Genomic DNA, 27,291 nt, shown 5'->3' with positions numbered 1-27,291 from the left:
AAACTAAGATCATGGCATCCGGTCCCATCACTTCATGGCAAATGGATAGGAAAACAGTGGACACAGTGGCTGACTTTATTTTTTTGGCTCCAAAATCACTGCAGATGGTTATTGCAGTCATGAAATTAAAAGACGCTTACTTCTTGGAAGGGAAATTATGACCAGCCTAGACAGCATATTAAAAAGCAGAGACATTACTTTGTCAACAAAGGTTCATCTAGTCAAGGCCATGGTTTTTCCAGTGGTCATGTATGGATGTGAGAGTTGGACTATAAAGAAAGCTGAGTGCCAAAGAGTTGATGCTTTTGAACTGTGGTGTTGGAGAAGACTCTTGAGAGTCCCTTGGACTGCAAGGAGATCCAACCAGTCCATCCTAAAGGAAATCAGTCCTGAATATTCATTGGAAGGACTGATGTTGAAGCTGAAACTCCAATACTTTGGCCACCTGATGCGAAGGGTTGACTCATTTGAAAAGACCCTGATGCTGGGAAAGATTGAAGGCAGGAGGAGAAGGGGACGACAGAGGATGAGATGGTTGGATGGGATCACCGACTCAATGGACATGGGTTTGGGTGGACTCCAGGAGTTGGTGATGGACAGGGAGGCCTGGCGTGCTGCGGTTCATGGGATCGCAAAGAGTTGGACATGACTGAGTGACTGAACTGAACTGAATACACCTAATAAAATGATTTTTAAAAGATTAAATGGATAAACTACTTTATATAATAGACCATCACAATTTCATTAAAGAAGCAATTCATAGGGCCTGGACTCCATCTTAGGCCTGTTCATGCTGATCATGCTCGGCCACCTTTCCAACAGACTCTGAACTCTGTGTTTCGTGCCTATGAAAACAACAACTGAAGAATAAGACCCCCTCCAGATAGGGGAACCTTGAAGACCGTATCTAGGTTACTTATCGGCTAAGAGAAAACATACACTAATCACCCCTTCCTCCAGACAGGTCATAAATTTTTCCTTATCAATCAGAGTGTAACCTCAGGTTTATTGATTATTGGCTAACTGTTTGACTGTTTGAGCCCATGAGCACATAGCACGTGAATGATAGGGTTATTGGGATTGTATTTTCCTCGGTTTATGTAAGTCTCAAGGAATTTGGAGTGGTGGGTTCAGACACATACACATGGGGTATAAAAGATTTTCACAAATGCTGGTCGGGGTCCTTGGCTAAGAGGAGACTCTGCCTTGGGCCCGCCAGTGTAATAAACTGCACTCCACTATCTGCATTGTCCTTCTGAGTGAGTCTGTTTCCTGGAACGCGTGGCTACAACATCTTAATTGTTTAATGTTTTTATATTTTCACTTGTTTTTAAAAAATTAATTGTCAAATTTCTAAACTAAATTAATTCATAAAGGCTGTGTGTCTACTCTAAGGTGTAGAAAAACACTGTATCTTGGGGGGGGAAAGGCCTTAGAAATTCATCACTTTGAATAATGCAGAAACACAGTTTATTTTCAGACAATTCATCTTACATGTTGAATTAAATTTCATGATTGCATGTATCAGTGGATAATTATTTAATCTGATTATATCCGATTTTATGAATTATACATTAATCAACATAATTTAATTCAAAAATGAGGAAACAAAACAGAGTAGACATCAGTTGTATGTAAACAAGAACTTTTTAAAGTTCTGCAGTATCTGGGAAACCAATTTAGAATGCAGGTTCAAAAATAATAAATACTGTATTAAAGATGTCAAAAGTGTCCTCTATATTCACATTTGTTTCTTAGCAACCAGGTTCTAATCTTATTAAATTGTGCACCCTAATATTTGAAGAAACAATTTTAGTATGCATCCCCAAATATATGTATACACACAGGCTAGGGACATGTGCGTGTGTGTTTATGTGTCCATAGTAGTGTACTAAATTCTTATAAACACAAACCAAATAAACATGAAAAGGGATAAGATCAGAGAAGCTCCAAAAAGAGATTAATGAAATCAGGCCCTCAGCAGAGTCAGTTACTGGTCATTCTGCTGCTGTAGTTGCTGTTGTTTAGCCCCAAAGTTATTCTTTTGTGACCCCATAGACTGTAACCTGCCCGGTTCCTCTGTTCATGGGATTTTCCAGGCAAGAATACTGGAGTAGGCTGCCATTTCCTTCTCCAGGAGATCTTCCCGACCCAGGGATCAAACTCACATCTCCTGCATTGGCAAAGTGGGTTCTTTACTGCTGAGCCACGATGGAAGCCCATGTGTAGCTAATTACACCTTTATATATAGTAAGGAAAATTTAGTAAAAGCTTGTAATGAATAGCTAGAATACCTTTGGGGATATAACTAGCATAAAATATTTATTAAGGCCAAATACTTAAAAGTATAGTGTTTTGTATAAGTTGATTTTTATGTGGGTAGGACTTGAGACTCTACTTAATGGCTTATTTTGCACTTGTTTAGTCACTAAGTCATGTCTGACTCTTTGTAACCCCATGGATTGCAGCATACCAGGCTTCCCTGTCCTTCACTATCTCCTGGATTTTGCTCAAGCTCATGTCCACTGAGTCAGTGATGGCATCCAATCATCTCATCCTCTGTCACCCGCTTCTCCTCCTGCTTTCAATCTTTCCCAGCATCAGGGTCTTTTCCAACGACATGGCTCTTCACATCAGGTGGACAAAGTATTAAGATTTTCAGCTCCAGCATCAGTCCTTCCAATGAATATTCAGGACTGATTTTCTTTAGGATTTACTGGTTTGATTTCCTTGCAGTCCAAGGGACTCTCGAGAGTCTTTTCCAACACCACAATTCAAAAACATCAATTCTTTGGCATTCAGCCTTTTTTATGGTCCAACTCTCACATCCATACATAACTACTGGAAAAGCCATTGCTTTGACTATATAGACCTTTGTTGGCAAAGTGATGTTTCTGCTTTTTAATATGGTGTCTAGTTTTGCCACAGTTTTTCTTCCAAGGAGCAAGCATCTTTGAATCTCATGGCTGAAGTCACAAACTGAAGTGATTTTGGAGCCCAAGATAATAAAACCTGCCTCTGTTTCCACTGTTTCCCCATTTATTTACCATGAAGTGATGGGACCGGGTGGGGTGATATTCATTTTTTTGAAGATTTAAACCAGGTTTTTCACTCTCCTATCACCCTCATCAGGGGTCTCCTTAGTTCCTCTTCACTTTCTGCCATTAGAGTGGTATCTGCAAATATGTGCACAGTCGTCATAAAATTATGGAATTCTTTTAGCTTTCTTGACTGAAAAAACACACACACAACCTAAAAGTTGAGAGCTGTATGTTTATTTTGTGGAAATCGTTAGGACTTCAAGCCTGAGAGACAGCATCTCAAGTAGCCTAAGAAACTGCTCTGAGGAGGCAGAGGAAGGAGTCAGCTTATATAGAAGTTTGCAACAAAGGGGGCAGATAGTCAGATCAGATTATTTTTAATTAAGGAAATTAGATAGAGTGCCTGATGAACTATGGACTGAGGTTCGTGACATTGTACAGGAGACAGGGATCAAGACCATCCCCATGGAAAAGAAATGCAAAAAAGCAAAATGGCTGTCTGAGGAGGCCTTACAAATAGCTGTGAAAGGAAGAGAAGCCAAAAGCAAAGGAGAAAAGGAAAGATATAAGCATCTGAATGTAGAGTTCCAAAGAATAGCAAGAAGAGATAAGAAAGCCTTCTTCAGCGATCAATGCAAAGAGGAAAACAACAGAATGGGAAAGACTAGGGATCTCTTCAAGGAAATCAGAGATACCAAGGGAACATTTCATGCAAAGATGGGCTCGATAAAGGACAGAAATGGTATGGACCTAACAGAAGCAGAAGATTAAGAAGAGATGGCAAGAACATACAGAAGAATTGTACAAAAAAAGATCTTCACGACCCAGATAATCACGATGGTATGATCACTGACCTAGAGCCAGACATCCTGGAATGTGAAGTCAAGTGGGCCTTAGGAAGCATCACTACAAACAAAGCTAGTGGAGGTGATGGAATTCCAGTTGAGCTATTCCAAATCCTGAAAGATGATGCTGTGAAAGTGCTGCACTCAATATGCCAGCAATTTTGGAAAACTCAGCAGTGGCCACAGGACTGGAAAAGGTCAGTTTTCATTCCAATCCCAAAGAAAGGCAATGCCAAAGAATGCTCAAACTACCGCACAATTGCACTCATCTCACACTCTAGTAAAGTAATGCTCAAAATTCTCCAAGCCAGGCTTTACCAATATGTGAACTGTGAACTTCCAGTTGTTCAAGGTGGTTTTAGAAAAGGCAGAGGAACCAGAGATCAAATTGCCAACATCCGCTGGATCATGGAAGAAGCAAGAGAGTTCCAGAAAAACATCTATTTCTGCTTTATCGACTATGCCAAAGCCTTTGACTGTGTGGATCACAATAAACTGTGGAAAATTCTGAAAGAAATGGGAATACCAGACCATCTGACCTGCCTCTTGAGAAATCTGTATGCAGGTCAGGAAGCAACAGTTAGAACTGGACATGGAACAACAGACTGGTTCCAAATAGGAAAAGGAGTACGTCATGGCTGTATACTGTCACCCTGCTTATTTAACTTATATGCAGAGTACATCATGAGAAATGCTGGGCTGGAAGAAGCACAAGCTGGAATCAAGATTGCCAGGAGACATATCAATAACTTCAGATATGCAGATGACACTACCCTTATGGCAGAAAAGTGAAGAGGAACTAAAAAGCCTCTTGATGAAGGTGAAAGAGGAGTGAAAAAGTTGGCTTAAAACGCAACATTCAGAAAACGAAGATCATGGCATCTGGTCCCATCACTTCATGGGAAATAAATGGGGAAACAGTGGAAACAGTGTCAGACTTTATTTTGGGGGGCTCCAAAATCACTGCAGATGCTGATTGCAGCCATGAAATAAGAAAAGTTATGACCAACCTAGATAGCATATTCAAAAGCAGAGACATTACTTTGCCAACAAAGGTCTGTCTAGTCGAGGCTATGGTTTTACCAGTGGTCATGTATGGATGTGAGAGTTGGACTGTGAAGAAGGCTGAGCGCCGAAGAATTGATGCCTTTGAACTGTGGTGTTGGAGAAGACTCTTGAGAGTCCCTTGGACTGCAAGGAGATCCAACCAGTCCATTCTGAAGGAGATCAGCCCTGGGATATCTTTGGAGGCAATGATGCTAAAGCTGAAACTCCAGTACTTTGGCTACCTCATGCGAAGAGTTGACTCATTGGAAAAGACTCTGATGCTGGGATGGATTGGGGGCAGGAGGAGAAGGGGATGACAGAGGATGAGATGGCTGGATGGCATCACTGACTCGATGGACGTGAGTCTGAGTGAACTCCGGGAGTTGGTGATGGACAGGGAGGCCTGGCGTGCTGCGATTCACGGGGTCGCAAAGAGTCGGACACGACTGAGGGACTGAACTGAACTGAACTGAGATATCTCAAGTTAAGGAATTTAGCGCTCTTCTCTGTATGGGAAAATGCAAGCTCTGGGCTTGCATCCTTTTCATATGCATCTCAGCTATCTGAGGCCAGCATCCTGCTTCTCAATTATTCACATCCTTTATTATTCATTTGTTCACCATAAAGAGTGGTGGGTGTGGGGGACGGCTGGCACTTGTGCTTTCTCCCACCCCCTTGAGCTCCTCAGTGCTAACCATGGGGATTGGCTGATGGCTGCTGGATAGCTGGCATTGTTCTTCCCAGGCTCGGAAATTTACATTTGGAAGGTTGGAATCCCCATTGGCTGTGCCATCCTTGTATACCGCTAAGGCAGGAAATATTCCATTTCACAGCTTTATGAAGCTATTCCCTATGGCCTAGCCTCTCAAATTGAAATCTGAGAGTTCAATAAGAATTTTTAATTTTTGAGATTTCATTTTAATAATCTGAGAAAAATTACAACAAAATATAACAACAAAAGTTCTCTTTTGCAGTGTTATTTCCCAATTGAATTATATCTTCAGTCAATACAAAATAAAATAATACTCTCCATGTTTCCAATCTTCATGGACACCCTTCATTCTCCCTTTCTAGCTTACTGTTGAGTAGAAACCGTGGTGTTGGTGGTCTACTCACTAAGTTGAGTCCAACTCTTGTGACCCCACGGACTGTAGCCTGCCAGGCTCCTCTGTTCATGGGATTCTCCACACAAGAATACCAGAGTGAGTTGCCATTCCCTTCTCCAGGGGATAGTCCCAACCCAGGAATCAAAGCCAGGTCTCCTGTATTGCAGGCAGATTCTTTACCAACTGAGCTACAAGGGACGCCCCCGACTAAAACCTTACCAATGACACAGTCAGTGAATATATATTTTTATGTTAAGTGTATTATCTGTATACATTTTATACATTCCTGACACACCTAACTTCTTCTTAATTTTTTGATAGTTCTAGACAATGCAGAGAATCTGTGAGTCTTTTCAAATTGTCATAAACCTCAAAAAAAAAAAAAACAACCAACATATTTGTTGAAAAACACCTGCATATAAGTGGCCCCACAGTTCAATAACAAACCCATGTTGTTCAACTGTCAATTGCATAAAACTCTTCACATTAAACATAGGAGAATATGTTCATAATTGTGGAATAGATAAAAAGAGTTTTTAAATACAACAAAACATGATCCATGAAAGAAGATAACTGATAACTGTACTTCGTCAAAATTTTAAATTTCAGTTCTATGAAAGACACTATTAACAGAATGAAAAGCCAAGCCACAATCTGGGAGAAAGTATTTACAATTCACATATCTGAGAAAAGAATTGTGTCTAAAATATATTTTTAAAAATTTAAAAACTCCAAAATAAGAAAATAACCAATAAAACAATGGATAAAATATTTGAAGACACTGCACCAAAGAAGATATTAATATATCGACAGGAAATGAACACATGAAAAGATGCCCAACAGCATTAGTCATTAATGAAATGAAAATAATAACAATGAAATCCCACTATAAACTTATTATAGTGGCTTAAATTAAAAATACTGACAACACAACGCTGACAAGGATGTAAAGCAACTAAAACTTTCATAACTAGCTGATTAGCATGCAAAATGGTACTGAAACTGGAAAGTCAGTCTGGCAATTTCTTAAAAACTTAAACATTATTTGACTCAGCAGCCCCACTTCTTGGTATTTATTCTAGAGAAATAAGACCTCCCTGGTGGCTCAGATGGTAAGGAGTCTGCCTGCAGTGCAGGCGACCTGGGTTTGATCCCTGGGTTGGGAAGATCCCCTGGAGAAAGAAATGGCAACCCATCCAGTATTCTTGCCTGGACAATCCCCATGGGCAGAGGCATTGGGGCTACCCTGGTGGCTCAGACAGTAAAGAATCTGCCTGCAATGCAGGAGACCCAGGTTCAATTCCAGGCTGGGATGATATCCTAGTAAAATGAATGGTAACCCACTCCAGTATGCGACTCTTAAATAAGATTCTGGAGAGGACTAGAAAGAAAAGAGGAGCCCTGAAGAGAACCAATGACTTGTCAAAGACACTCAGTTCTCAACAAATGAGCCAAACTTCCCTTGTTCTTTTCTATGAAATGGCTAGGGAAGTATCTGATACTGTGTGCAGAGTGTGCACACCCCCTTCTATCACCCTTAATATTCTATTAGTTCTTTCAAGTCCTCCAAACACTTAAGAAAATTTTGCTTTTATTTTAGTGTTTGTAAACCAATCAACAAAGACTGTGGTGTGATATATGAATGTCAGTATACTAAAAAAATATTAAGGAGCAGAATTCATTATACTTCAGTTCAGTTCAGTCACTCAGTCATGTCCGATTCTGTGACCCCGTGGACTGTGTGGCATGCCAGGCTTCCCTGTCCATCACCAACTCCCAAAGTTTCCTCAAAATAATGTCCATTGAGTCAGTGATGCCATCCAACCATCTCACCCTTTGTCGTCCCCTTCTCCTCCTGCCCTCAATCTTTCCCAGCATCAGGGTCTTTTCAAATGAGTCAGCTCTTCGCATCAGGTGGCCAAAGTATTGGAGTTTCAGCTTCAGCATCAGTCCTTCCAATGAATATTCGGGACCGATTTCATTTAGGATGGACTGGTTGGATCTCCTTGCTGTCCAAGGGACTCACAATAGTCTTCTCCAACACCACAATTCAAAAGCATCCATTCTTTGGCACTCAGATTTCTTTATAGTCCAAACTCTCACATCCATATATGACTACTGGAAAAACCATAGCTTTGACCAAATGGACCTTTGTCAGCAAAGTAATGTCTCTGCTTTTTAATATGCTTTCTAGGTTGGTCATAGCTTTTCTTCCAAGCAGCAAGCATCTTTCAATTTCATGGCTGAGGTCACCATCTGAAGTACTTTTAGAGCCCCCCCAAAATAAAATCTCTGTTTCCATTGCTTTTCCATCTATTTGCCATGAAGTGATGGGACCGGATGCCATGATCTTAATTTTCTGAGTGTTTTAAGCCAGCTTTTTCACTCTCCGCTTTCACTTTCATCACAAGGCTCTTTAGTTCCTCTTCGTTCTCTGCCATCAGGGTGGTGTCATCTGCATATGTGAGGTTATTGATATTTCTCCCAGCAATCTTGATTCCAGCTTGTGCTTCATCCAGCCTGGCATTTTGCATGATGTACTCTACATATAAGTTAAATAAGCAGGATGACAATATACAATCTTGTACTCCTTTCCCAATTTGGAATGTTTGTTGTTTCATGTCCGGTTCTAACTGTTGCTTCTTACAGATTTCTCAGGAGACAGGTAAGGTATTGGTATTCCCATCTCTTTCAGAATTTTCCAGTTTGTTGTGATTCACACAGTCAAAGGCTTTGGCGTAGTCAATGAAGCAGATGTTTTTCTGGAACTTTTATGACTCAATGGATGTTGGCAATTTCATCTCTGGTTCCTTTGCCTTTTCTAAACCCAGCTTGAACATCTGAAAGCTCTCCATTCATGTACTGTTGAAGCCTGGCTTGGAGAATTTTGAGCATTACTTTGATAGCATGTGAGATCAGTGCAATTGTGTGGTAGTTTGCCTTTCTTTGGAAAGAAAACTGACCTTTTCCAGTCCTGTGGCCACTGATGAGTTTTCCAAATCTGAGTTTCCATTATACTTATAAATTCCTTTTTTTTCTCTTTTCCTTTTTTTAAAATACTTACTTGGCTGCACCAGGTCCTGGTTGTGGCATGTGGGATCTAGTTCCCCAGCTGGGGGTCAAGCCTGGGCCCCCTGAATTGGGAGAAAAGAGTCCTAGCCACTGGACCACCAGGGAAGTTCCTACACTTAGCAAATCTTGAAAAAGTGACTCAACAATACACTCAGTTTTAAATAATGTACTGCCCACACTTGCTACCCTTCAATTGGTGCTCATTCATGCAGTATTTATAGGCAGTATATATAGGCAACTGTGTTTGCCTTGCACTATTTCATCAGTCCTCTTCCTTTCTGATTTCTTTTTAAGACTTTCTCTTTAAGACTCTTATGGACTTTCCCAAAACTTTAAATAGTTCCCTTTTTTGGCTGTTATTAGTTATTCCTCTTGGTTTTCCTAGTAACACGCATCTCTATTCCACAAAACACTCCTTCAAAATAAAAAAACACTAAATAAAAAAACACTTCAACACCATAATACCTATCCTATGAATATCTCCTAAAGCAATACTGTCACAAATTTATGTCAAATTTATGTGTCCTATAGCACCATGTGCCATTTAAAAAAAAAAAAAGTAAATGACTAAATGTCCACTTTTGAGGGAATGATTTAATCAAGTATGCTACTTTTACTCTGTGAAATACTGTGCAATTATTAAAAAGGAGATAAAATTTTAAGACACTGCAATGAAAGCATATAGACAGGGGAAAAAAAAACTTGGTGCATTGCAAAGCATTGAAGAATAACATAAGGTATATATATATATATGTAGGACCAATCCCACGTCCAAGGAGCCGTGGCTGCGTGGGCGCAGGAGGGCCTAGAGGAGCTATCCCACGTTGAAGGTCAGGAAGGGCAGCGGTGAGGAGATACCCCTCGTCCAAGGTAAGGAGCAATGGCTGCACTTTGCTGGAGCAGCCATGAAGAGATACCCCACGCCCAAGGTAAGAGAAACCCAAGTAAGACGGTAGGTGTTGCAAGAGGGCATCAGAGGGCAGACACACTGAAACCATACTCACAGAAAACTAGTCAATCTAATCACACTAGGACCACAGCCTTGTCTAACTCAGTGAAACTAAGCCATGCCCATGGGGCAACCCAAGATGGGCGGGTCATGGTGGAGAGATCTGACAGAATGTGGTCCACTAGAGAAGGGAATGGCAAACCACTTCAGTATTCTTGCCTTGAGAACCCCATGAACAGTATGAAAAGACAAAATGATAGGATACTGAAAGAGAAACTCCCCAGGTCAGTAGGTGCCCAATATGCTACTGGAAATCAGTGGAGAAATAACTCCAGAAAGAATGAAGGGATGGAGCCAAAGCAAAAACAATACCCAGCTGTGGATGTGACTGGTGATAGAAGCGAGGTCCGATGCTGTAAAGAGCAATATTGCATAGGAACCTGGAATGTCAGGTCCATGAATCAAGGCAAACTGGAAGTGGTCAAACAGGAGATGGCAGGAATGAATGTCGACATTCTAGGAATCAGCAAACTGAAATGGACTGGAATGGGTGAATTTAACTCAGATGACCATTATATCTACTACTGCGGGCAGGAATCCCTCAGAAGAAATGGAGTAGCCATCATGGTCAACAAAAGAGTTCGAAATGCAGTACTTGGATGCAATCTCAAAAACGACAGAATGATCTCTGTTCGTTTCCAAGGCAAACCATTCAATATCACAGTAATCCAAGTCTATGCCCCAACCAGTAACGCTGAAGAAGCTGAAGTTGAATGGTTCTATGAAGACCTACAAGACCTTTTAGAATTAACACCCAAAAAAGATGTCCTTTTCATTATAGGGGACTGGAATGCAAAAGTAGGGAGTCAAGAAACACCTGGAGTAACAGGCAAATTTGGCCTTGAAATATGGAATGAAGCACGGCAAAGACTAATAGAGTTTTGCCAAGAAAATGCAATGGTCATAACAAACACCCTCTTCCAACAACACAAGAGTAGACTCTATACATGGACATCACCAGATGGTCAACACCGAAATCAGATTGATTATATTCTTTGCAGCCAAAGATGGAGAAGCTCTATACAGTCAGCAAAAACAAGACCAGGAGATGACTCTGGCTCAGACCATGAACTCCTTATTGCCAAATTCAGACTTAAATTGAAGAAAGTAGGGAAAACCACTAGACCATTCAGGTATGACCTAAACCAAATCCCTTATGATTATACAGTGGAAGTGAGAAATAGATTTAAGGGCCTAGATCTGATAGATAGAGTGCCTGATGAACTATGGACTGAGGTTCATGACATTGTACAGGAGACAGGGATCAAGACCATCCCCATGGAAAAGAAATGCAAAAAAGCAAAATGGCTGTCTGGGGAGGCCTTACAAATAGCTGTGAAAAGAAGAGAAGTGAAAAGCAAAGGAGAAAAGGAAAGATATAAACATCTGAATGCAGAGTTCCAAAGAATACTAAGAAGAGATAAGAAAGCCTTCTTCAGCGATCAATGCAAAGAAATAGAGGAAAACAACAGAATGAGAAACACTAGGGATCTCTTCAAGAAAATCAGAGATACCAAAGGAACATTTCATGCAAAGATGAGCTCGATAAAGGAAAGAAATGGTATGGACCTAACAGAAGCAGAAGATATTAAGAAGAGATGGCAAGAATACACAGAAGAGCTGTACAAAAAAGATCTTCACGACCCAGATAATCATGATGATGTGATCACTGACCTAGAGCCAGACATCCTGGAATGTGTAGTCAAATGGGCCTTAGAAAGCATCACTACGAACAAAGCTAGTGGAGGTGATGGAATTCCAGTTGAGCTATTCCAAATCCTGAAAGATGATGCTGTGAAAGTGCTGCACTCAATATGCCAGCAAATTTGGAAAACTCAGCAGTGGCCACAGGACTGGAAAAGGTCAGTTTTCATTCCAATCCCAAAGAAAGGCAATGCCAAAGAATGCTCAAACTACCGCACAATTGCACTCATCTCACACACTAGTAAAGTAATGCTCAAAATTCTCCAAGCCAGGCTTCAGCAATATGTGAACCGTGAACTTCCAGTTGTTCAAGCTGGTTTTAGAAAAGGCAGAGGAACCAGAGATCAAATTGCCAACATCCGCTGGATCATGGAAGAAGCAAGAGAGTTCCAGAAAAACATCTATTTCTGCTTTATTGACTATGCCAAAGCCTTTGACTGTGTGGATCACAATAAACTGTGGAAAATTCTGAAAGAAATGGGAATACCAGACCACCTGATCTGCCTCTTGAGAAATTTGTATGCAGGTCAGGAAGCAACAGTTAGAACTGGACATGGAACAACAGACTGGTTCCAAATAGGAAAAGGAGTACGTCATGGCTGTATACTGTCACCCTGCTTATTTAACTTATATGCAGAGTACATCATGAGAAACGCCGGACTGGAAGAAACACAAGCTGGAATCAAGATTGCCGGGAGAAATATCAATAACCTCAGATATGCAGATGACACCACCCATATGGCAGAAAGTGAAGAGGAACTCAAAAGCCTCTTGATGAAAGTGAAAGTGGAGAGTGAAAAAGTTGGCTTAAAGCTCAACATTCAGAAAACAAAGGTCATGGCATCCGGTCCCATCACTTCATGGGAAATAGATGGGGAAACAGCGGAAACAGTGTCAGACTTTTTTTTTCTGGGCTCCAAAATCACTGCAAATGGTGACTGCAGCCATGAAATTAAAAGACGCTTACTCCTTGGAACGAAAGTTATGACCAACCTAGATAGCATATTCAAAAGCAGAGACATTACTTTGCCAACAAAGGTTCGTCTATCAGGGCTATGGTTTTTCCTGTGGTCATGTATGGATGTGAGAGTTGGACTGTGAAGAAGGCTGAGCGCCAAAGAATTGATGCTTTTGAACTGTGGTGTTGGAGAAGACTCTTGAGAGTCCCTTGGACTGCAAGGAGATCCAACCAGTCTATTCTGAAGGAGATCAGCCCTGGGGTTTCTTTGGAAGGAATGATGCTAAAGCTGAAACTCCAGTACTTTGGCCACCTCACACGAAGAGTTGACTCATTGGAAAAGACTCTGATGCTGGGAGGGATTGGGGGCAAGAGGAGAAGGGGACGACAGAGGATGAGATGGCTGGATGGCATCACTGACTCGATGGACGTGAGTCTGGATTAACTCCGGGAGTTGGTTATGGACAGGGAGGCCTGGTGTGCTTCGATTCATGGGGTAGCAAAGAGTCGGACACGACTGAGCGACTGATCTGATCAGATCTGATCTATGTATGCTTATAAAAATATCAAGAAGCACATACACCAAACTTTTCATGGTGGAGATATTAGGGGAAACAAACTGACTGAAATTGCCCACTCCAGCCAAGCACCATAGTAACTACTTCCATGCCTTATTTTATAACAGAAGGTCCTGTTGAGGACATGGAACTGATAAGCCACCAACTGGAAGAGTTAAGGAAAGGAAAAAAGGAGATGCCACGTGTCCTCTAACCTCCCAGAATCCTTCTCACTTGCATCCATCTTGGCTGAGCAATACACGCGCCAACAGGGAGGACCCTATGTCAGAATGATTGGACAGAGAAAACCATCAGCCATGTGACGGAACAGTTCTCCCAGTTTCCCTGGGAAACTGCTCTCCACCTGGGTGCCTCCTCCCAATAAAGCCTCCACTTTATCAGCGTATGTGTCTCCTCAGACAATTCATTTCCGAGTGTTAGACAAGAGCCCCCATTCAAACCCTGGAAGGGGTCCCCCTTTCTACAACAGAGTATAGGATCAACAGGGACCATTCTATTTCTGCACTGATTTTATACCAAATTTGTATTACCATTAAATTGTTAAAATATTACCTTTTAAACTATACAACCTTAACACATATTCATCAGGTCACGCCTAAACCTCCTCAGAGAAAACTATTCTCTTATGTTCCTATTGTATTTTCTTCAGTATACAATCTGTGATCATTTTGTTTGTTAAAGATTTTTGCCTTTCTCCCATCGAAGGTAACAGGACAGGGATCACAACTGTCTTGAATTGTGTCCCACATATAGAAGGCTCTCAATAATTATTTGCCTCCAGAAAGACTGGAGGGATGTGGTAATTTTCTACAGAATCAAGGCAGTTCCTGTTCCTGTTATAGTTATGCTGTCTGTGGCTCTTTACACTTAAGAGAGTTATAGAGGAGATTGGTAAATGTTTATTGAGTGAATGAAACAATGAAGAGAAGCACCCCCTAATATACAGGGACCACGAATATGTAACATATAAGCTTACAAAAGGGAATGGAGATGGAGGCATAAACATTCTCAGGGCTCAGGGATTCGGTTGAGTAACTGGGGAAGCTAAAACCACAGAAACACACGAGAAACAGCAGCAACCAGGGGGCAGGCTAAAGCCCTTAGCCAGGGTAAAGCCGAGAAGATCTAATGAACGTGGGAGAGATGGGGTAGGAGCCAGGTGTCCAAAGGAACAAGCCAGGCTCATGGAGCTATAAGGGTTCTGTAGGAATGTATGCTCAGAAGACGACGACTACGGGACGACTAACGAGAGGTCCTAACAGCTGTGCAAAATATAGAACGCTACCTTTCCACCCAAGAACTCAATTTGCGCGACCAAGCAAGCCGTTGGCTCGAAACGCTGGCGTCATTTTGCAGCGCCCAAATCAGAGGTAAGAGAAAGGCAAAAAAGACTGGAAGGGTTTGGGGAAAGACTGGAAGTCACTTGACACTTTGGGCCAACTTTCTCTTCCGGCGGAAGAAACTATAGAGTAGGGTTAACAAAGCAGGAGAGAAATGTATCTATAATAAACAACAGTTTAGAGGAATCTAATATAAATACATTGTGTCTATGTCTCTGTTTCGCTTTTACCTTTTCAGTTCAGTTCTGTCGCTCAGTCGTGTCCGACTCTTTGCGACCCCATGAATCGCAGCACGCCAGGCATACCTGTCCATCACCAACTCCCGGAGTTTACTCAAACTCATTTACCTTTTACACATGTCCTAATGTGGGTCGGGAAGATCCCCTGGAGAAGAAAATGGCAACCCACTCCAGTACTCTTGCCTAGAAAATCCCATGGACTGAGGAGCCTGGTAGGCTCCTCAGTCCATGGGGTCGCAAAGAGTCGGACACGACTGAGGGACTTCACTTTCACGTTTCACTTTTCAATGTGACTTGCCCAAGCCAAAGATGGCCGCACAGGCGCTGGGTCTTACCATAGAAACCTACCATAGAGACTGAATCCTAGAATGCCTCCGCTTGGCGGCCTGTGGGCCGGGACGGACTCCCTACCCACCGGCTTCCGTTGAGGAAGCCCGTGGCCGGGCCGGCGGTAGAGAGTCCTTGCGCGTGCGCGAAGATGGTGGAGGAAGAGGGTATCCGCGTGGTTCGTTGTGGCGGCAGCGAGTTGAACTTCAGGAGAGCGGTGTTCTCTGCAGATTCTAAGTATGAGGCCATGGGTAATTGCCGGCCCGGCTGAGGGGCGTGAGTCCACGGGTGGTGGGGGGCGAGAACTGCCGGGCGCGTCTGGACGGGCCAGCCGGCGCTTCAGGCTCGGGGAAGCGGTGCGCGCGGGAGGGAGCCGGGGTCTGTGTGCTGCAAGAGGAGTCGGAAGCCCCTTAGTCCAGAGGCACCGCAGGCTGGGGCGCGCTCGCTTCCCGGCTCCGAGGACCTGCAGATAGGTTGAGGGGCCCCCAGGCTGACCCTTCTGTCTAGAATCGGCTCGGCATTGGGGAGGCTGGAAAATGGTTCAGGCACAGATGTGTACGCCGCTACTCTTGGAAAACCAGGAGTAAACAGCCTTCTTTCGGACCGAATCGTGACTTGGGTTACTGAACGACTGCAGGTTCCGATTTCTTTGCACTTCCCTATCGCCTAAAAAATGCGTTTTGATAGCCTTTCTGGAGCTCTCCGTAAAAACTGATATTAGATTCTGTGTGAGATAAATATATGCGTAAGCCCTGATGCCCTTGCTCCGAAGTTCAGTGTAGCTGGAGGCGTAACTAAGCCCGGTTCATCTGTTGTTTGCTTTTCGTGAGGTTCTTAATCTTTGCTTCAGTTGCCTCATCTATAAACGGGAATAATATTTAGTAATTCATTTCATAGGGTTGTTATAAGAGGATTAAATGCCTTAATACATATTGTTCAGTCCTTCAGTCGTGTCCGACTCTTTGCAGCCCCATGGACTGCAGCACACCAAGGCTTCCCTGTCTTTCACTGTCTCCCAGAATTTGCTCAAACTCTTGTCGTTTGAGTCGATGATACCATCCAGCCGTCTCCTCCGTTGTCACCCCGCCTCTCCTCCTGCCCTCAGTCTTGCCCAGCATTAGGGTCTTTTCCAATGGCTCTTCACACGAGGTGGCCAAAGTATATATAGAGCATGTCAAACAATGTCGTTGAATGGCTCAATATATGTCAGCTCTTACCATCATTTTGTGAACATCATCTAGAAATGATACAGTATAAAAAGAAGGTTTCCAAGTCACTCAGAGATAGACACTTACCAAACACCTTTCTGTCTTGGAAAAGCAGAGGTAGTATCTTACTAAAGTTTGTCTTGTCACAATATCTTATGGGTATATGGCAATAGTTATTGAACGCATGCATGACTTAAAGAAACTTCTGTAAATTGCCTTAGAGGCAAAAAAAAAAAAAAAAGATCTTTTGGTCTTTACAATACAAAGGGCTTTGTTGATTCTCAACTTGTGAGTCAGGAGGAAACTGAGGCTTTAAGAGATTGCCAAAGTTCTGCCACTTTGGATCTATATTCAGTTTCTTCCTCCAGTGTACAATTTCTAGAAGTTATTCATTATATTGGGATCTAATATTTTTCACTTCCTTAGTCGTACAGTTAATTTTTAAGTGTTTACCAGCTATGTGTTTATAACCAACTGAGATTTCAAAAACGAAAATAATTCCAGGATTGATCCTACCTTCAAGAATTTCAAACCTAATGAGGAAAAGAAGATAACCAGTAACAGATGTTTCATACAGTGGCACTTTGGAAGCCCATAAGAAACAGTGTTTCAGACTGAAAGGATGGAGAAGGTTGATGAGGAAGTGATGTTTAGGCTAGACAGGGATGGACAAACTCGGGGAAATGGTGAACCACGGGGAAGCCTGGCTTGCTGCAGGCGAAGGGGTCGCAAAGAGCTGGACACGACTTGAGCGACTGAACTACAACAAATGGATGGTATTTTGACTAGAGGATATAGATGGAAGGCATTTGGGATAGGGGGCACAGTATAAGCATGAGAACTGTAGTACAGTTAGCTAGTAGGAATGGTGTATGGAGAGAGCTGGGGATGTTAGTTTCAAAAGGAAACGTAGAATCAGTTCTTGGTTGTTGTTTGGTCCAAAGAGAGTGTATTTTTTTAGTTCTCTAGATAAGGTATACTCAGGCAGGGAGTGGTAACATAAGATTGTGTTTCAGAATATGAATCTGAAAACTGTATCAGTTCAGTTCAGTTGCTCAGTCATGTCCAGCTCTTTGTGACCCCATGAACCACAGCACGCCAGGCCTCCCTGTCCATCACCAACTCCCGGAGTCCACGCAAACTCATGTCTATTGAGTCGGTGATGCCATTCAACCATCTCATCCTCTGTCGTCCCCTTCTCCTCCTGCCCTCAGTCTTTCCCAGCATCAGGGTCTTTTCCAATGAGTCAGCTCTTCCCATCAGGTGGCCAAAGTATTGGAGTTTCAGCTTCAACATCAGTCCTTCTAGTGAACACCCAGGACTGATCTCCTTTAGGATGGGCTGGTTGGATCTCCTTGCAGTCCAAGGGACTCTCAAGAGTCTTTTCCAACACCACAGTTCAAAAGCATAAGGTTGTATAATACATGGTGGAGAGATGAGAGAGGGTAGGAAAGCATACTCAAGGGTCAATGCTGGCATAGAAGAGGGAGTTACACAATGAGAAAGTTTCCCTTCAGCAGTAGGATCTTGCAAAACCAATAGGAATTTGCTCCTTCTGTGATATATTGGGGGGCGGGGAGATCAAGCAAAGCAAACAACTCAAATTGGAATAGGCGGAGGGTTATCATGGCTGTGGGGTCAGTATATCTGCAGCTTAGGGTGAAGGGAAGTGGTGGAAGAGTCTAGAAGGTTATGACCAGGGCACCAAAGGCTAATGCAGGCATCCAAGCAAGAGATGACTTTGGCCAAAATTAAGATACTATTGAAGGTGAAGAGAAAAGACAGAGCTTTGGAGTGCTTTAGCAAATAGGATTAACAAGGAAAAGATGTTGGGTTCATACTGGGACTCTTGAGTTTAAAGTACCTTGAAAATAAATGTGGAAGTAGCAGGTGTTTAGGTAGAAATTCAAGATAGGAACTTGGTCAAGATTTAGAGATACTTTTTTTCATGTATATATATATGTAAGCTAATAATTAAAGCCAGTTTTCTAGCAAATTAACAGGGTTATAATGAAATCACTGAGGACTTGATTAGTATCTAAAAGCTACTACAAGGAGTTGGCTAACTTACACAAAGAGGAATAAGGAAATGTTGTATTTTACTTCAAAGAGTTTATCGAAAAAGCTGAAATAGTAAATGAAATGACAGAATTCGTGGAATTTTAGCAGCATCATTTTTCTTTCCCAGCCCTTAAATCATACATTCTTCAAAACCTCATATAAATCCTGTTTCCTGCTTGAAAACATCATTAATTTAGTCAGCACTTTATCAACAAAGATGACGTGAGTCCTCTGACAGGCACTGTGGTGGTGCTTTATGTGCACTCCTGTCTGCATGGTTTAGGTATTGTTATCCTCATTTTACAGAAGTATTTATTGAGTGTTAGCTGTCTGTGCAAAGCTTGCACTTGCACACATTGTCTCAATGTACCCTTATAATAATCTTACAATAATCCTTGTAATAACCCTGTGAGTAGAGAACAGTGAGGTTTAGAGAGATTAAGTAAGTTCTCCACCATCATTCAGCCCATACATGGATAAAAGCTGACATTCGAACCCATCTGGGTTTAACTTCTTTAAAATGCATTCTTTTCTACCACACTGTATTTCCATTATTATTTGTAATAAGTAAACACAGTTTCTCCCCTCATAGAGCTCATAGTCTGGTCGGGAAGGTCTCTCATAACACTGTGGAAAATGCCGGAGTAGAGCTGAGCCCTGCACCCTGTGGAAGCAGGTTAAGACAGGCACCGATTTGGAACAAAATAAGGGAAGGTTTGGAGAAGGCGATGGCACCCCACTCCAGTACTCTTGCCTGGAAAATCCCATGGACAGAGGAGCCTGGTAGCTGCAGTCCATGGGCTCGCGAAGAGTCAGACACGACTGAGCGACTTCACTTTGACTTTTCACTTTCATGCATTGGAGAAGGAAATGGCAACCCACTCCAGTGTTCTTGCCTGGAGAATCCCAGGGACGGGGGAGCCTGGTGGGCTGCTGTCTGTGGGGTCGCACAGAGTCGGACACGACTGAAACAACTTAGCAGCAACAGCAAGGGAAAGACACCCGAACTGAATGTCAAAGATGTAGAAAATGTTCTCATTCTCCATGGATAGCAGAATGTGCAAAAGCATGGAGTGTTTCTCTAGGGGTTTGTATTCAAATATTGGTAGTTAAACCCATTATTCTCTGCTGAGGAGCAAGGAGAGAGGAAATGACTTTCCTGTAGAGAAGAGTATCAAAATCAGCTCAGGTGAGTTTTCAGTCCCCCCTCACCCACCACCGTCTCAAGGAAATACTGCCTAAAGGACCTGCTGATGCAGGGGGAGAGGGGTTGGGCAGGTTATTAGAAATTTGAACCACTTGGCCTGCTGTTCGAGTGAAAAAGTTCTAGTCAGATTGGAGTCAAACTTAGGAATTGGATCATATCCTGAAAGCAGTGAAAAAACCTTGAAGGATTTTAATGTAGTCTTTATTTAAGGAAGTAATATGGTCAAGTTTGTAAAAATGAATAAGAAAAGTGAATTGAAGAGCCACACCTGGAGACTGAAGGGAGCCCTTAAAAGAGTGGTCTGGGCTGAAGATGGTGAGAACCTGAGAACTCTTGGGCATGGAGAGGAGGAGCCAGCCAGCAGGGGCGTCCATGGGCCTCGGTTGCTTCATTGCTTGTTCTTTGTTGACCTTATTAAACAGTTGAACACAACTGTGTCCTCTGGTCACAGCAATTGGAAGAGGCATCTTGATTTCCAAGATGTATGTGTGAAAACTCAAGTGTCTTAGAAATGATAAAATAGGGTAGTAGCAGCCCTAGTCAGCATAGATTTCCCCTTTGATTATTTGGTAGTAATTCTTTCACTGGTTCATTTTATCTAAATAGTTTATAAAACCTTTGAAGATTGGGCAAGTTCTGTTTGACAAATGTGTGCATATATTACAATCAATATATAAGTAAGGCCTCTGCCCTACAGGAGCTTATGGCTACATAAGGGAGATGGATATTTAGATAAATGAGGAATTTCAACACAGTTCAAAAATAGATCAAATGATTTGGGATCACAGAGTAGAGAGAGGTCCAGTCTAAGGGTTCTGTGGTTTACCTTCTATAGTATATGAGGAAGTGCCATGTTAGGCATGTATAGTGTCAGATCTAATAGGCACAGAACAAACATCTTTTATTTGATACTAGAATATTTGCAGTTCTGAGCTTTGTCTTATGGTTATATCTGCTATGAAAAAAGTCAGATATTACCCTAGATTAACCACAATTAATGATTTAGTAGCCTCTGCTATATAGGAGAAAGCCACAAATCTAGAAAAACAAAGGCAAAATCAGCATTTTGGCAGTAAGAAAAAGAACTGCCATAAAATCTTTATACCTCGCTATAGGAGAGACCTCACTGAGTAGAGAGAATCTTTGACTTCGTACTTGTAAACTGGTGTCCGCAATGAATGATGGAGTATTGGAGGACAAGGAAAGACTGCTGTTAGCCACACCCCCACAGAATAGTAACTGGTAGTGCATAGCACAGTCTCTGCATCCATTAGCGAGCAGGCAGCTTGGTTAGATCAGCCGTTTTTGCAGGATGATTCCATATAGCCTCTGCCTCAGCACAGGTCAGAGATGTGATTTTGGCATCATTAATCTACTTTTGAGAGTTAATGAACTAAATGGTCTTAGATGTCCCCATAGGTGTGAGCAGCACAATTTGAGTATATAGTTCTTGAACTTTTATTTTGAATGAATTCTCCATTGCATGTTTTAATTTTTCATGAACAATAGACAGATTATACTGTATGGAGAAGTGAATCTTATTTTTCTCTCTTATTTCCAGGTATATCTTCTGTGTCTCTGGAGACTTTATTAAAGTTTATAGCACAGCTACAGAAGAATGTGTGCATATATTGGAAGGACACAGAAATCTGGTGACCGGAATCCAGCTCAATCCCAACAACCATCTACAGGTGTTAAACAATTCACAATTGAATCTTTTAATATTGGCGTTACTGTTGCTAGAATAATTTAAATTGAATTTGGCTGAGAAGCTTTCTAAGTGATGATCAAGGAAATATCTATTTTGATTTTCTGATTCAGGATATTTTTCACTTATTTTTAATTATTAAAATAGGGTCACAGCCTAGAACTACATTGTTTATGAGATGAGTTCCATGTCCTACTCCACCATCTTTCTTGTGAATTGTTTTCCCAATAATAGCACACACAGAAGTTCAGTGTAACCTTAGTAAAACTCAGTCCACTGAAACGGAAATAAAAACATGTTACTAAGGCATTCTGGTGTTACCAAAGTTTGGCCCACAGACTGTTGGTTACAGTGAGATAAGTGTAGAAATTGACTGTTACACCCTACATTCCTTTGATACCCCTGCAGGATAAAAGTAGTTCTGCTGGTAAAGAACTGGGCTCTGGGATAATAGTCACAAACTCTCAAGAGTTTTTTATTACTCAGTACCTTATCATCTCCCTCTTGAAAGTAGAGGGTTGACTTTTTTCCTTCTTTTAATTAAAATTTGATAGGTCTTATTTCTACAGAGAGCTGTGATAAGTTTTTTTATTTTGCAAAAACAGTATAAATGACTTCACGTCTTTAAAGCTAATAATAGATTAATGAATAGGCAATGCCTTCTGTATCAGCATTTAAGTTACTTGATAATCTTATTGTAGTTCTTTTTCTTAATCAGTTTTGTACTGTTTTTACCCTTTTAGCTGTATTCTTGTTCCGTTGATGGCACGATTAAACTGTGGGACTATATAGATGGCATTTTGATAAAGGTACGTGGATTGAGTTTCCATTTTCATTATGTGAAGAGGAATGGCAACATAAGACAGATGTATTTTGTTTTGTTACTTCTCTAAGGTCTCAGCTTTTAGATAGCCTTCCTAAAATGTCATGAAATTCACTCATCATAAAAGATAAATTTGACTATATAAAATTTTAAACTTTTTTAACCAAAAAATGAGCAGTGAAAGAACATATTTACAAGAGATATTATCGGTGATACACAAAATTAGCAAGAACCAATAAGGAAAAACTAGACCCCACAGGGAAAAAAAAGTTGGTATAGAGTAGGAATATGTAATACACTAAAAAGAAATAGCCAATAAACATGAAAAGATTCTTAACCTTGTTAATAGTTAAATGTAAATTAAGAGATAACAACAGCATTTTTCCCTGTCAGTTTAGACAAATTACAAATTGAAAATATATAGTGATAAAATATAGAGAAATAGACATTTTTGTATATAGTCAGTATATGAAACTGAGAACGAATACCTTTGCTCCAGCAATCTCACCTTTAGGAATCTCTTGTTGAAATAATGGCAGGTACATATGGTTCTTAAAACATTAAACATTGTTCATGGTAGAAAAAAGTTGAATTTACTTGAGTTAAAATTGGATATTCATTCAATAGAATACTGTGCACCCATTGAAAAGAACCAGGTAGATCTAGAGATATTCACTTAAAAGGTTATTCAGTAAATACATACTGAGTGTCTCCCTAGGCCAAGTTTTCTTCTGATGTTGGCAATATAACAGTGAGCAAAATGGATTAAAAAATCCCTCCTGTTAATGAAACTTCTGCAGGGGGTGGACGGAATAAATAACATGGTGCTCTTTATCTTTCAGACCTTCAGAGTTGGGTGTGAACTTCACGCCCTCTTTACTCTTTCCCGCGCTGAGGATTCTGTCTTTGTTACAATAAATAAAGAAAAACCAGGTACAGTAAATTAATTTATTTTGATTTATATAGCTTTGAGTGGCTTTTTTCTTTTTACAGTGTCTCAAATTTAACATTTTCATTTTAGTCTGAAGTCAACAGTTTTTGGAGCTGGTATTTAAATTGGTTTCATCATTATTGCAGTCATTTGGGGGAGGGTTTGTATTACTTTCTGAAGTATTGATGAGGGAATGATTATTTAAAATATGGTTGTGATAATGGACAACCTAACTCTAATTTTAAAGCTATTTTGAGCTACCATGTGTCTTGCTACTGAACAAATGTCATTTTTAAACATCACTGTCATTTTACCCATCCTTGAACACCACCCATTTGTTGACCTTGAATCTGGAAGAAATGGTATAGAAAACAAATTATTAGCAACTAATTGGCTAATTATTTTTATATTTTTGTTATCATTGGAACATTATTCACTGAAATTGCTATGTTTCAGAGCATTTTAAGAAATCTAGAATATCTTCAGTAGTTATAAGTAATTATCCTTTAGCTGTAAGTTTAATACCTCAACATTGATATGAAGAATATATCCAAAGCATTTTTCTAATCTCAGACTTTAAGAATCCCAGTGCAGCCTGTGTGTGTCCTCCTTAAAATAGAGTTGTATTCAGAATTCAAAGTACAGACCAGCTTTAAATTTGTAACTGGGTGGTCAGCGAGATTGGCTCATAACTCATTAACTCCTTTCCATGGTGGGGGTGGTTTGGAAGTTTTGGGGGGATTTTTGGGTGGTTTTTTGCGGGGTGTTGGTAGTCAGATTTTTGGGATTTGGGAGGGGGGGTTGTTATTTCTTTTGTTGAAACAGTTTGCAGATTGCTAATGTCATGGACTTTTAAGTAACTTGAGAATAGTCACAACTGTGAAAGCGAAATTGCTTTTAGCTAGAAGTCATTTGGTACCAACCGTATTAAGGAGTAATGTTTTTATCTATCAAAAATGTGACATGAAAGAATAAAAAGCTATGAGTTTTCTTATGTGGCCCATAAATCATCTTTAAGGGACATTTCAAAAAATGTTCTGGAAATGGCAATATATTTCTTAATATGATTGTTGTCTTATCAGATGACTGTTTAAAATAGCACTTTTCAGTATTTAGGTTCTGCCTGTACATAAATATGTGAATTCTTAATGTCTGTTGTTGTTTAGTCACTCAGTCATGTCTGACTCTTGTGACCCCGTGGACTGTAAGCCCGCCAGGTTCCTCTGTCCATGAGATTCTCCAGGCAAGAATACTGGAGTGGGGTGCCATTTCCTTCTGCATCTTAATGTCTGTCTTAATTCTTAATCTGTATTCTTATTAAAAAATTAATGTTTCTAAACTCCGATTCACTGGGTCTGAGATTTGGTCTAGGAATGAGCATTTTTTGTATCTTCCTAGGTGGCTTTGCTCATCACTGTAGTTTGGTAGCCACTCCCCATACTCACCGCCTGATTCCTCAGTTGAAGCAGGCAGTGTTGGGGAAGACTTAACTTTAGAAAAGAGAATACGTGTTTAGGATTTAGGCCTATAAAGTTTGAGATGACTGAAAAGGTTGTAAGAAAGACTGGAAAACAGAAGAAATAGTAGATCAATATGTTACAGAATTTTGTATTCATTATAAAGTCTAGGGGGCTTCCCTGGTAGAGGATAAGGAAGAAATAGTGCAGTGAAATATAACTGTTTCCTGTTAAGGAGAAGCTACTTTAACAGAATGCAAAGAGAAAAGCGTGCCAGTTTACAGAAAAGGTGTATCCTATGTATGTGTGGCAAGTCCATAGCATTTGTGAAAGGTCTCAGATGATTTGTTGCTCTTGGTGCTCATTTCACCAGTATGTCATATTCCTTCTCCATTTTAAAGTCATCTCAGCACTTTGGAGAGCAAAATGCAGCAGTAAAAGAAATTGTTTCCTATTTCTGCGTATATGGTGCTTGTGTGTATACATAAATGAGTTCTGAGATTAGACTTCTGTTAAAACTTGTATATTCAAATGAAGAGTACAGCTTGTTCAGGTAGCCTAGAATTATGATCTTGGCATCAAGTGAACTCTGGAGTTCTGGTAAACTTGTTTTATATGAACAAACACACATATTTTTCTCTGGAGAAGCTTTCTATTAATATAGCTGCCTTTGGCTAGATGTCTTTCAGCTGGCTTCAGTGAAACTACCGAAATCATCAAGTCAGGAAACAGATGCTAAGGAGCTCTCCTTGGTTTTGGATTACGTGAGCCAGCCACCCAAATGCATTGCCTTTGGAAATGAGGTAAAACTGTCTTCATTGGTTTTCTTTTGTGTACATGAAATCTCTTGCCTGCAGTCTTTCCTCTGAGTATTTTATGTTACAGTCATTTAATATTGCCTTGAGTTGCAGTGCCTTTGTTAGTAAATAAAAAAACTGTCTTGCAGTTTTAGCATATGTTTGCAGTATAGATTTTTTTTAGGGCCATTCTTATTTTGTATGTTGGCTTACTGCTCTTATAAACTCTGTAATTGTTAGAAAAATCAATGGTTTGACATTTTTTCTGTACTTCTTAGCCTGTACCATGTAAAAGCCACTTACATCCTTTGATTATAGATATATGTCTTTTGAAAATGTGACCTCCCTGCCTATAAATAATATGCCTTTACAGAAAACTAAAGAAATGAAATCTCACAAGTGATAATATTTGAAGAATCTTTTTCTAGACTTTTTCTTAAATATGTATAAAATAACTTCCCAAACTGAATAATTATCTGAGGGCTTTATCTTTTTTTTTTCTTCACTTAGCACTGCAGCATGTGTATACTTAATTTTTTATCTGAAACAGTAACTGTATGATGTTCATACAATAGTTTATTTAGCTATCAAATCAAGTACCATAGAAAGCCCCTAGATACCATTGTGATGGCATGTTTCTTTAGTCTTAAGTTTTGTAACATTATTCTGGCTTTGTTCTAAAAAGGGTTAATTTCTTAGAGAAAACACTTTTAACATTATAAACGTCATTACTCTTCAGCATCGTAGTCGTCAGTTAAATACAAATTAAAAGCACAATGAGATACTGCTTCACGACTAGAACAGGTAGTGACAGTGCTGTGCTGCTGAGGCGCGTCAGTCGTGTCCGACTCTGTGCGACCCCATGACGGCAGCCCACCAGGCTCCCCGTCCCTGGGATTCTCCAGGCAAGAACACTGGAGTGGGGTGCCATTTCCTCCTCCAGTGCATGAAAGTGAAAAGTGAAAGTGAAGTTGCCCAGTCGTGTCTGACTCTTAGCGACCCCATGGAGTGCAGCCCACCAGGCTCCTCTGTCCATGGGGTTTTCCAGGCAAGAGTACTGGAGTGGGGTGCCATTGCTTTCTCTGAGTGACAGTACTGAGTGGTGGCTAAATATGGGGTAAAGTTAAACATGTGCCTTACTGTGACCCAGCACTTCTGCTTATAGGTAGCAATATGAAAGCTTGGCCACAAAATGACATGTACGAGAAAGTGTGTGTCAATAAGAGAATAAATGATTTGTAATACATATGCATTCACTGGGTGCTGCTTCACAATAAAAAGAAACTAATGATACATTTAAGAGCATGGGTGAATCTCAGAACGGTGATATAGAGCTACCATTGGGATGCATTAGATTGGTGCAAAAGTAATTGCAGTTTCAGACCATGAATTTTAAATCATTATAATTAGGCTGAAACACATCTTTAGTAATCAAAATAGGGACCATTGCAATCAACACATTTTTGCCAACGAGAAATAAGTTTGCCTATTCCTGTATGATAAAAATCCATGCCTCAGGATTCGTCAGACTCTTGGAAAGCATTTTCTGCCTCCTGCTGGTTGTGGAGCATTTTCCCTGCAAAAAGTTGTTGAGATGCCAGAAGAAGTGGTAGTCGGTTGGCAGGAGGTCAGGTGAATATAGTGGATGAGGCAAACCCTGATAGCCTAAGTCATTCATTTTTTGAAGTGTTGTTGGTGTGATGTGCAGTCAGGCGTTGTCTTGGGGAAGGATTGTGCCCTTTCTGTTGACCAGTGCCGACTGCAGGCATTGCAGTTTTCACTGCATCTCGTCAGCTTGCTGAGCATACTCCTCAGATGTAATGGTTCCACTGG

The 27,291-nt window shown here is 40.8% G+C and overlaps 1 protein-coding gene and 1 long non-coding RNA gene across 3 annotated transcripts in view; one reads left to right on the top strand and one right to left on the bottom strand.

The window, feature by feature from the left end:
* The window catches only part of LOC129646166 (uncharacterized), a 92,464-nt gene extending 77,300 nt beyond the window's left edge, over positions 1-15,164 (bottom strand). Inside the window, exon 1 of the long non-coding RNA XR_008711733.1 lies at positions 14,931-15,164. This is a non-coding gene — a long non-coding RNA (uncharacterized LOC129646166). The remainder of the gene's footprint in view (positions 1-14,930) is intronic.
* The window catches only part of WDR75 (WD repeat domain 75), a 35,765-nt gene continuing 23,011 nt past the window's right edge, over positions 14,538-27,291 (top strand). Inside the window, exons 1-5 of one of the 2 annotated variants that reach the window (XM_055571967.1) lie at positions 14,538-14,730; positions 21,304-21,433; positions 22,194-22,259; positions 23,116-23,206; positions 25,340-25,464. In XM_055571967.1, the coding sequence (XP_055427942.1) occupies positions 14,570-14,730; positions 21,304-21,433; positions 22,194-22,259; positions 23,116-23,206; positions 25,340-25,464 (573 nt within the window). In that variant the 5' untranslated portion in view covers positions 14,538-14,569. Of the gene's footprint in view, positions 14,731-15,352; positions 15,504-21,303; positions 21,434-22,193; positions 22,260-23,115; positions 23,207-25,339; positions 25,465-27,291 lie in introns of those variants that run through there. The other variant, XM_055571969.1, reaches the window with a different exon arrangement.

The sequence above is a fragment of the Bubalus kerabau genome, chromosome 3 (genome assembly GCF_029407905.1).
Source record: "Bubalus kerabau isolate K-KA32 ecotype Philippines breed swamp buffalo chromosome 3, PCC_UOA_SB_1v2, whole genome shotgun sequence".
NCBI lineage: Eukaryota > Metazoa > Chordata > Mammalia > Artiodactyla > Bovidae > Bubalus > Bubalus kerabau.
This window is presented reverse-complemented; position numbering and strand designations above follow the sequence as displayed.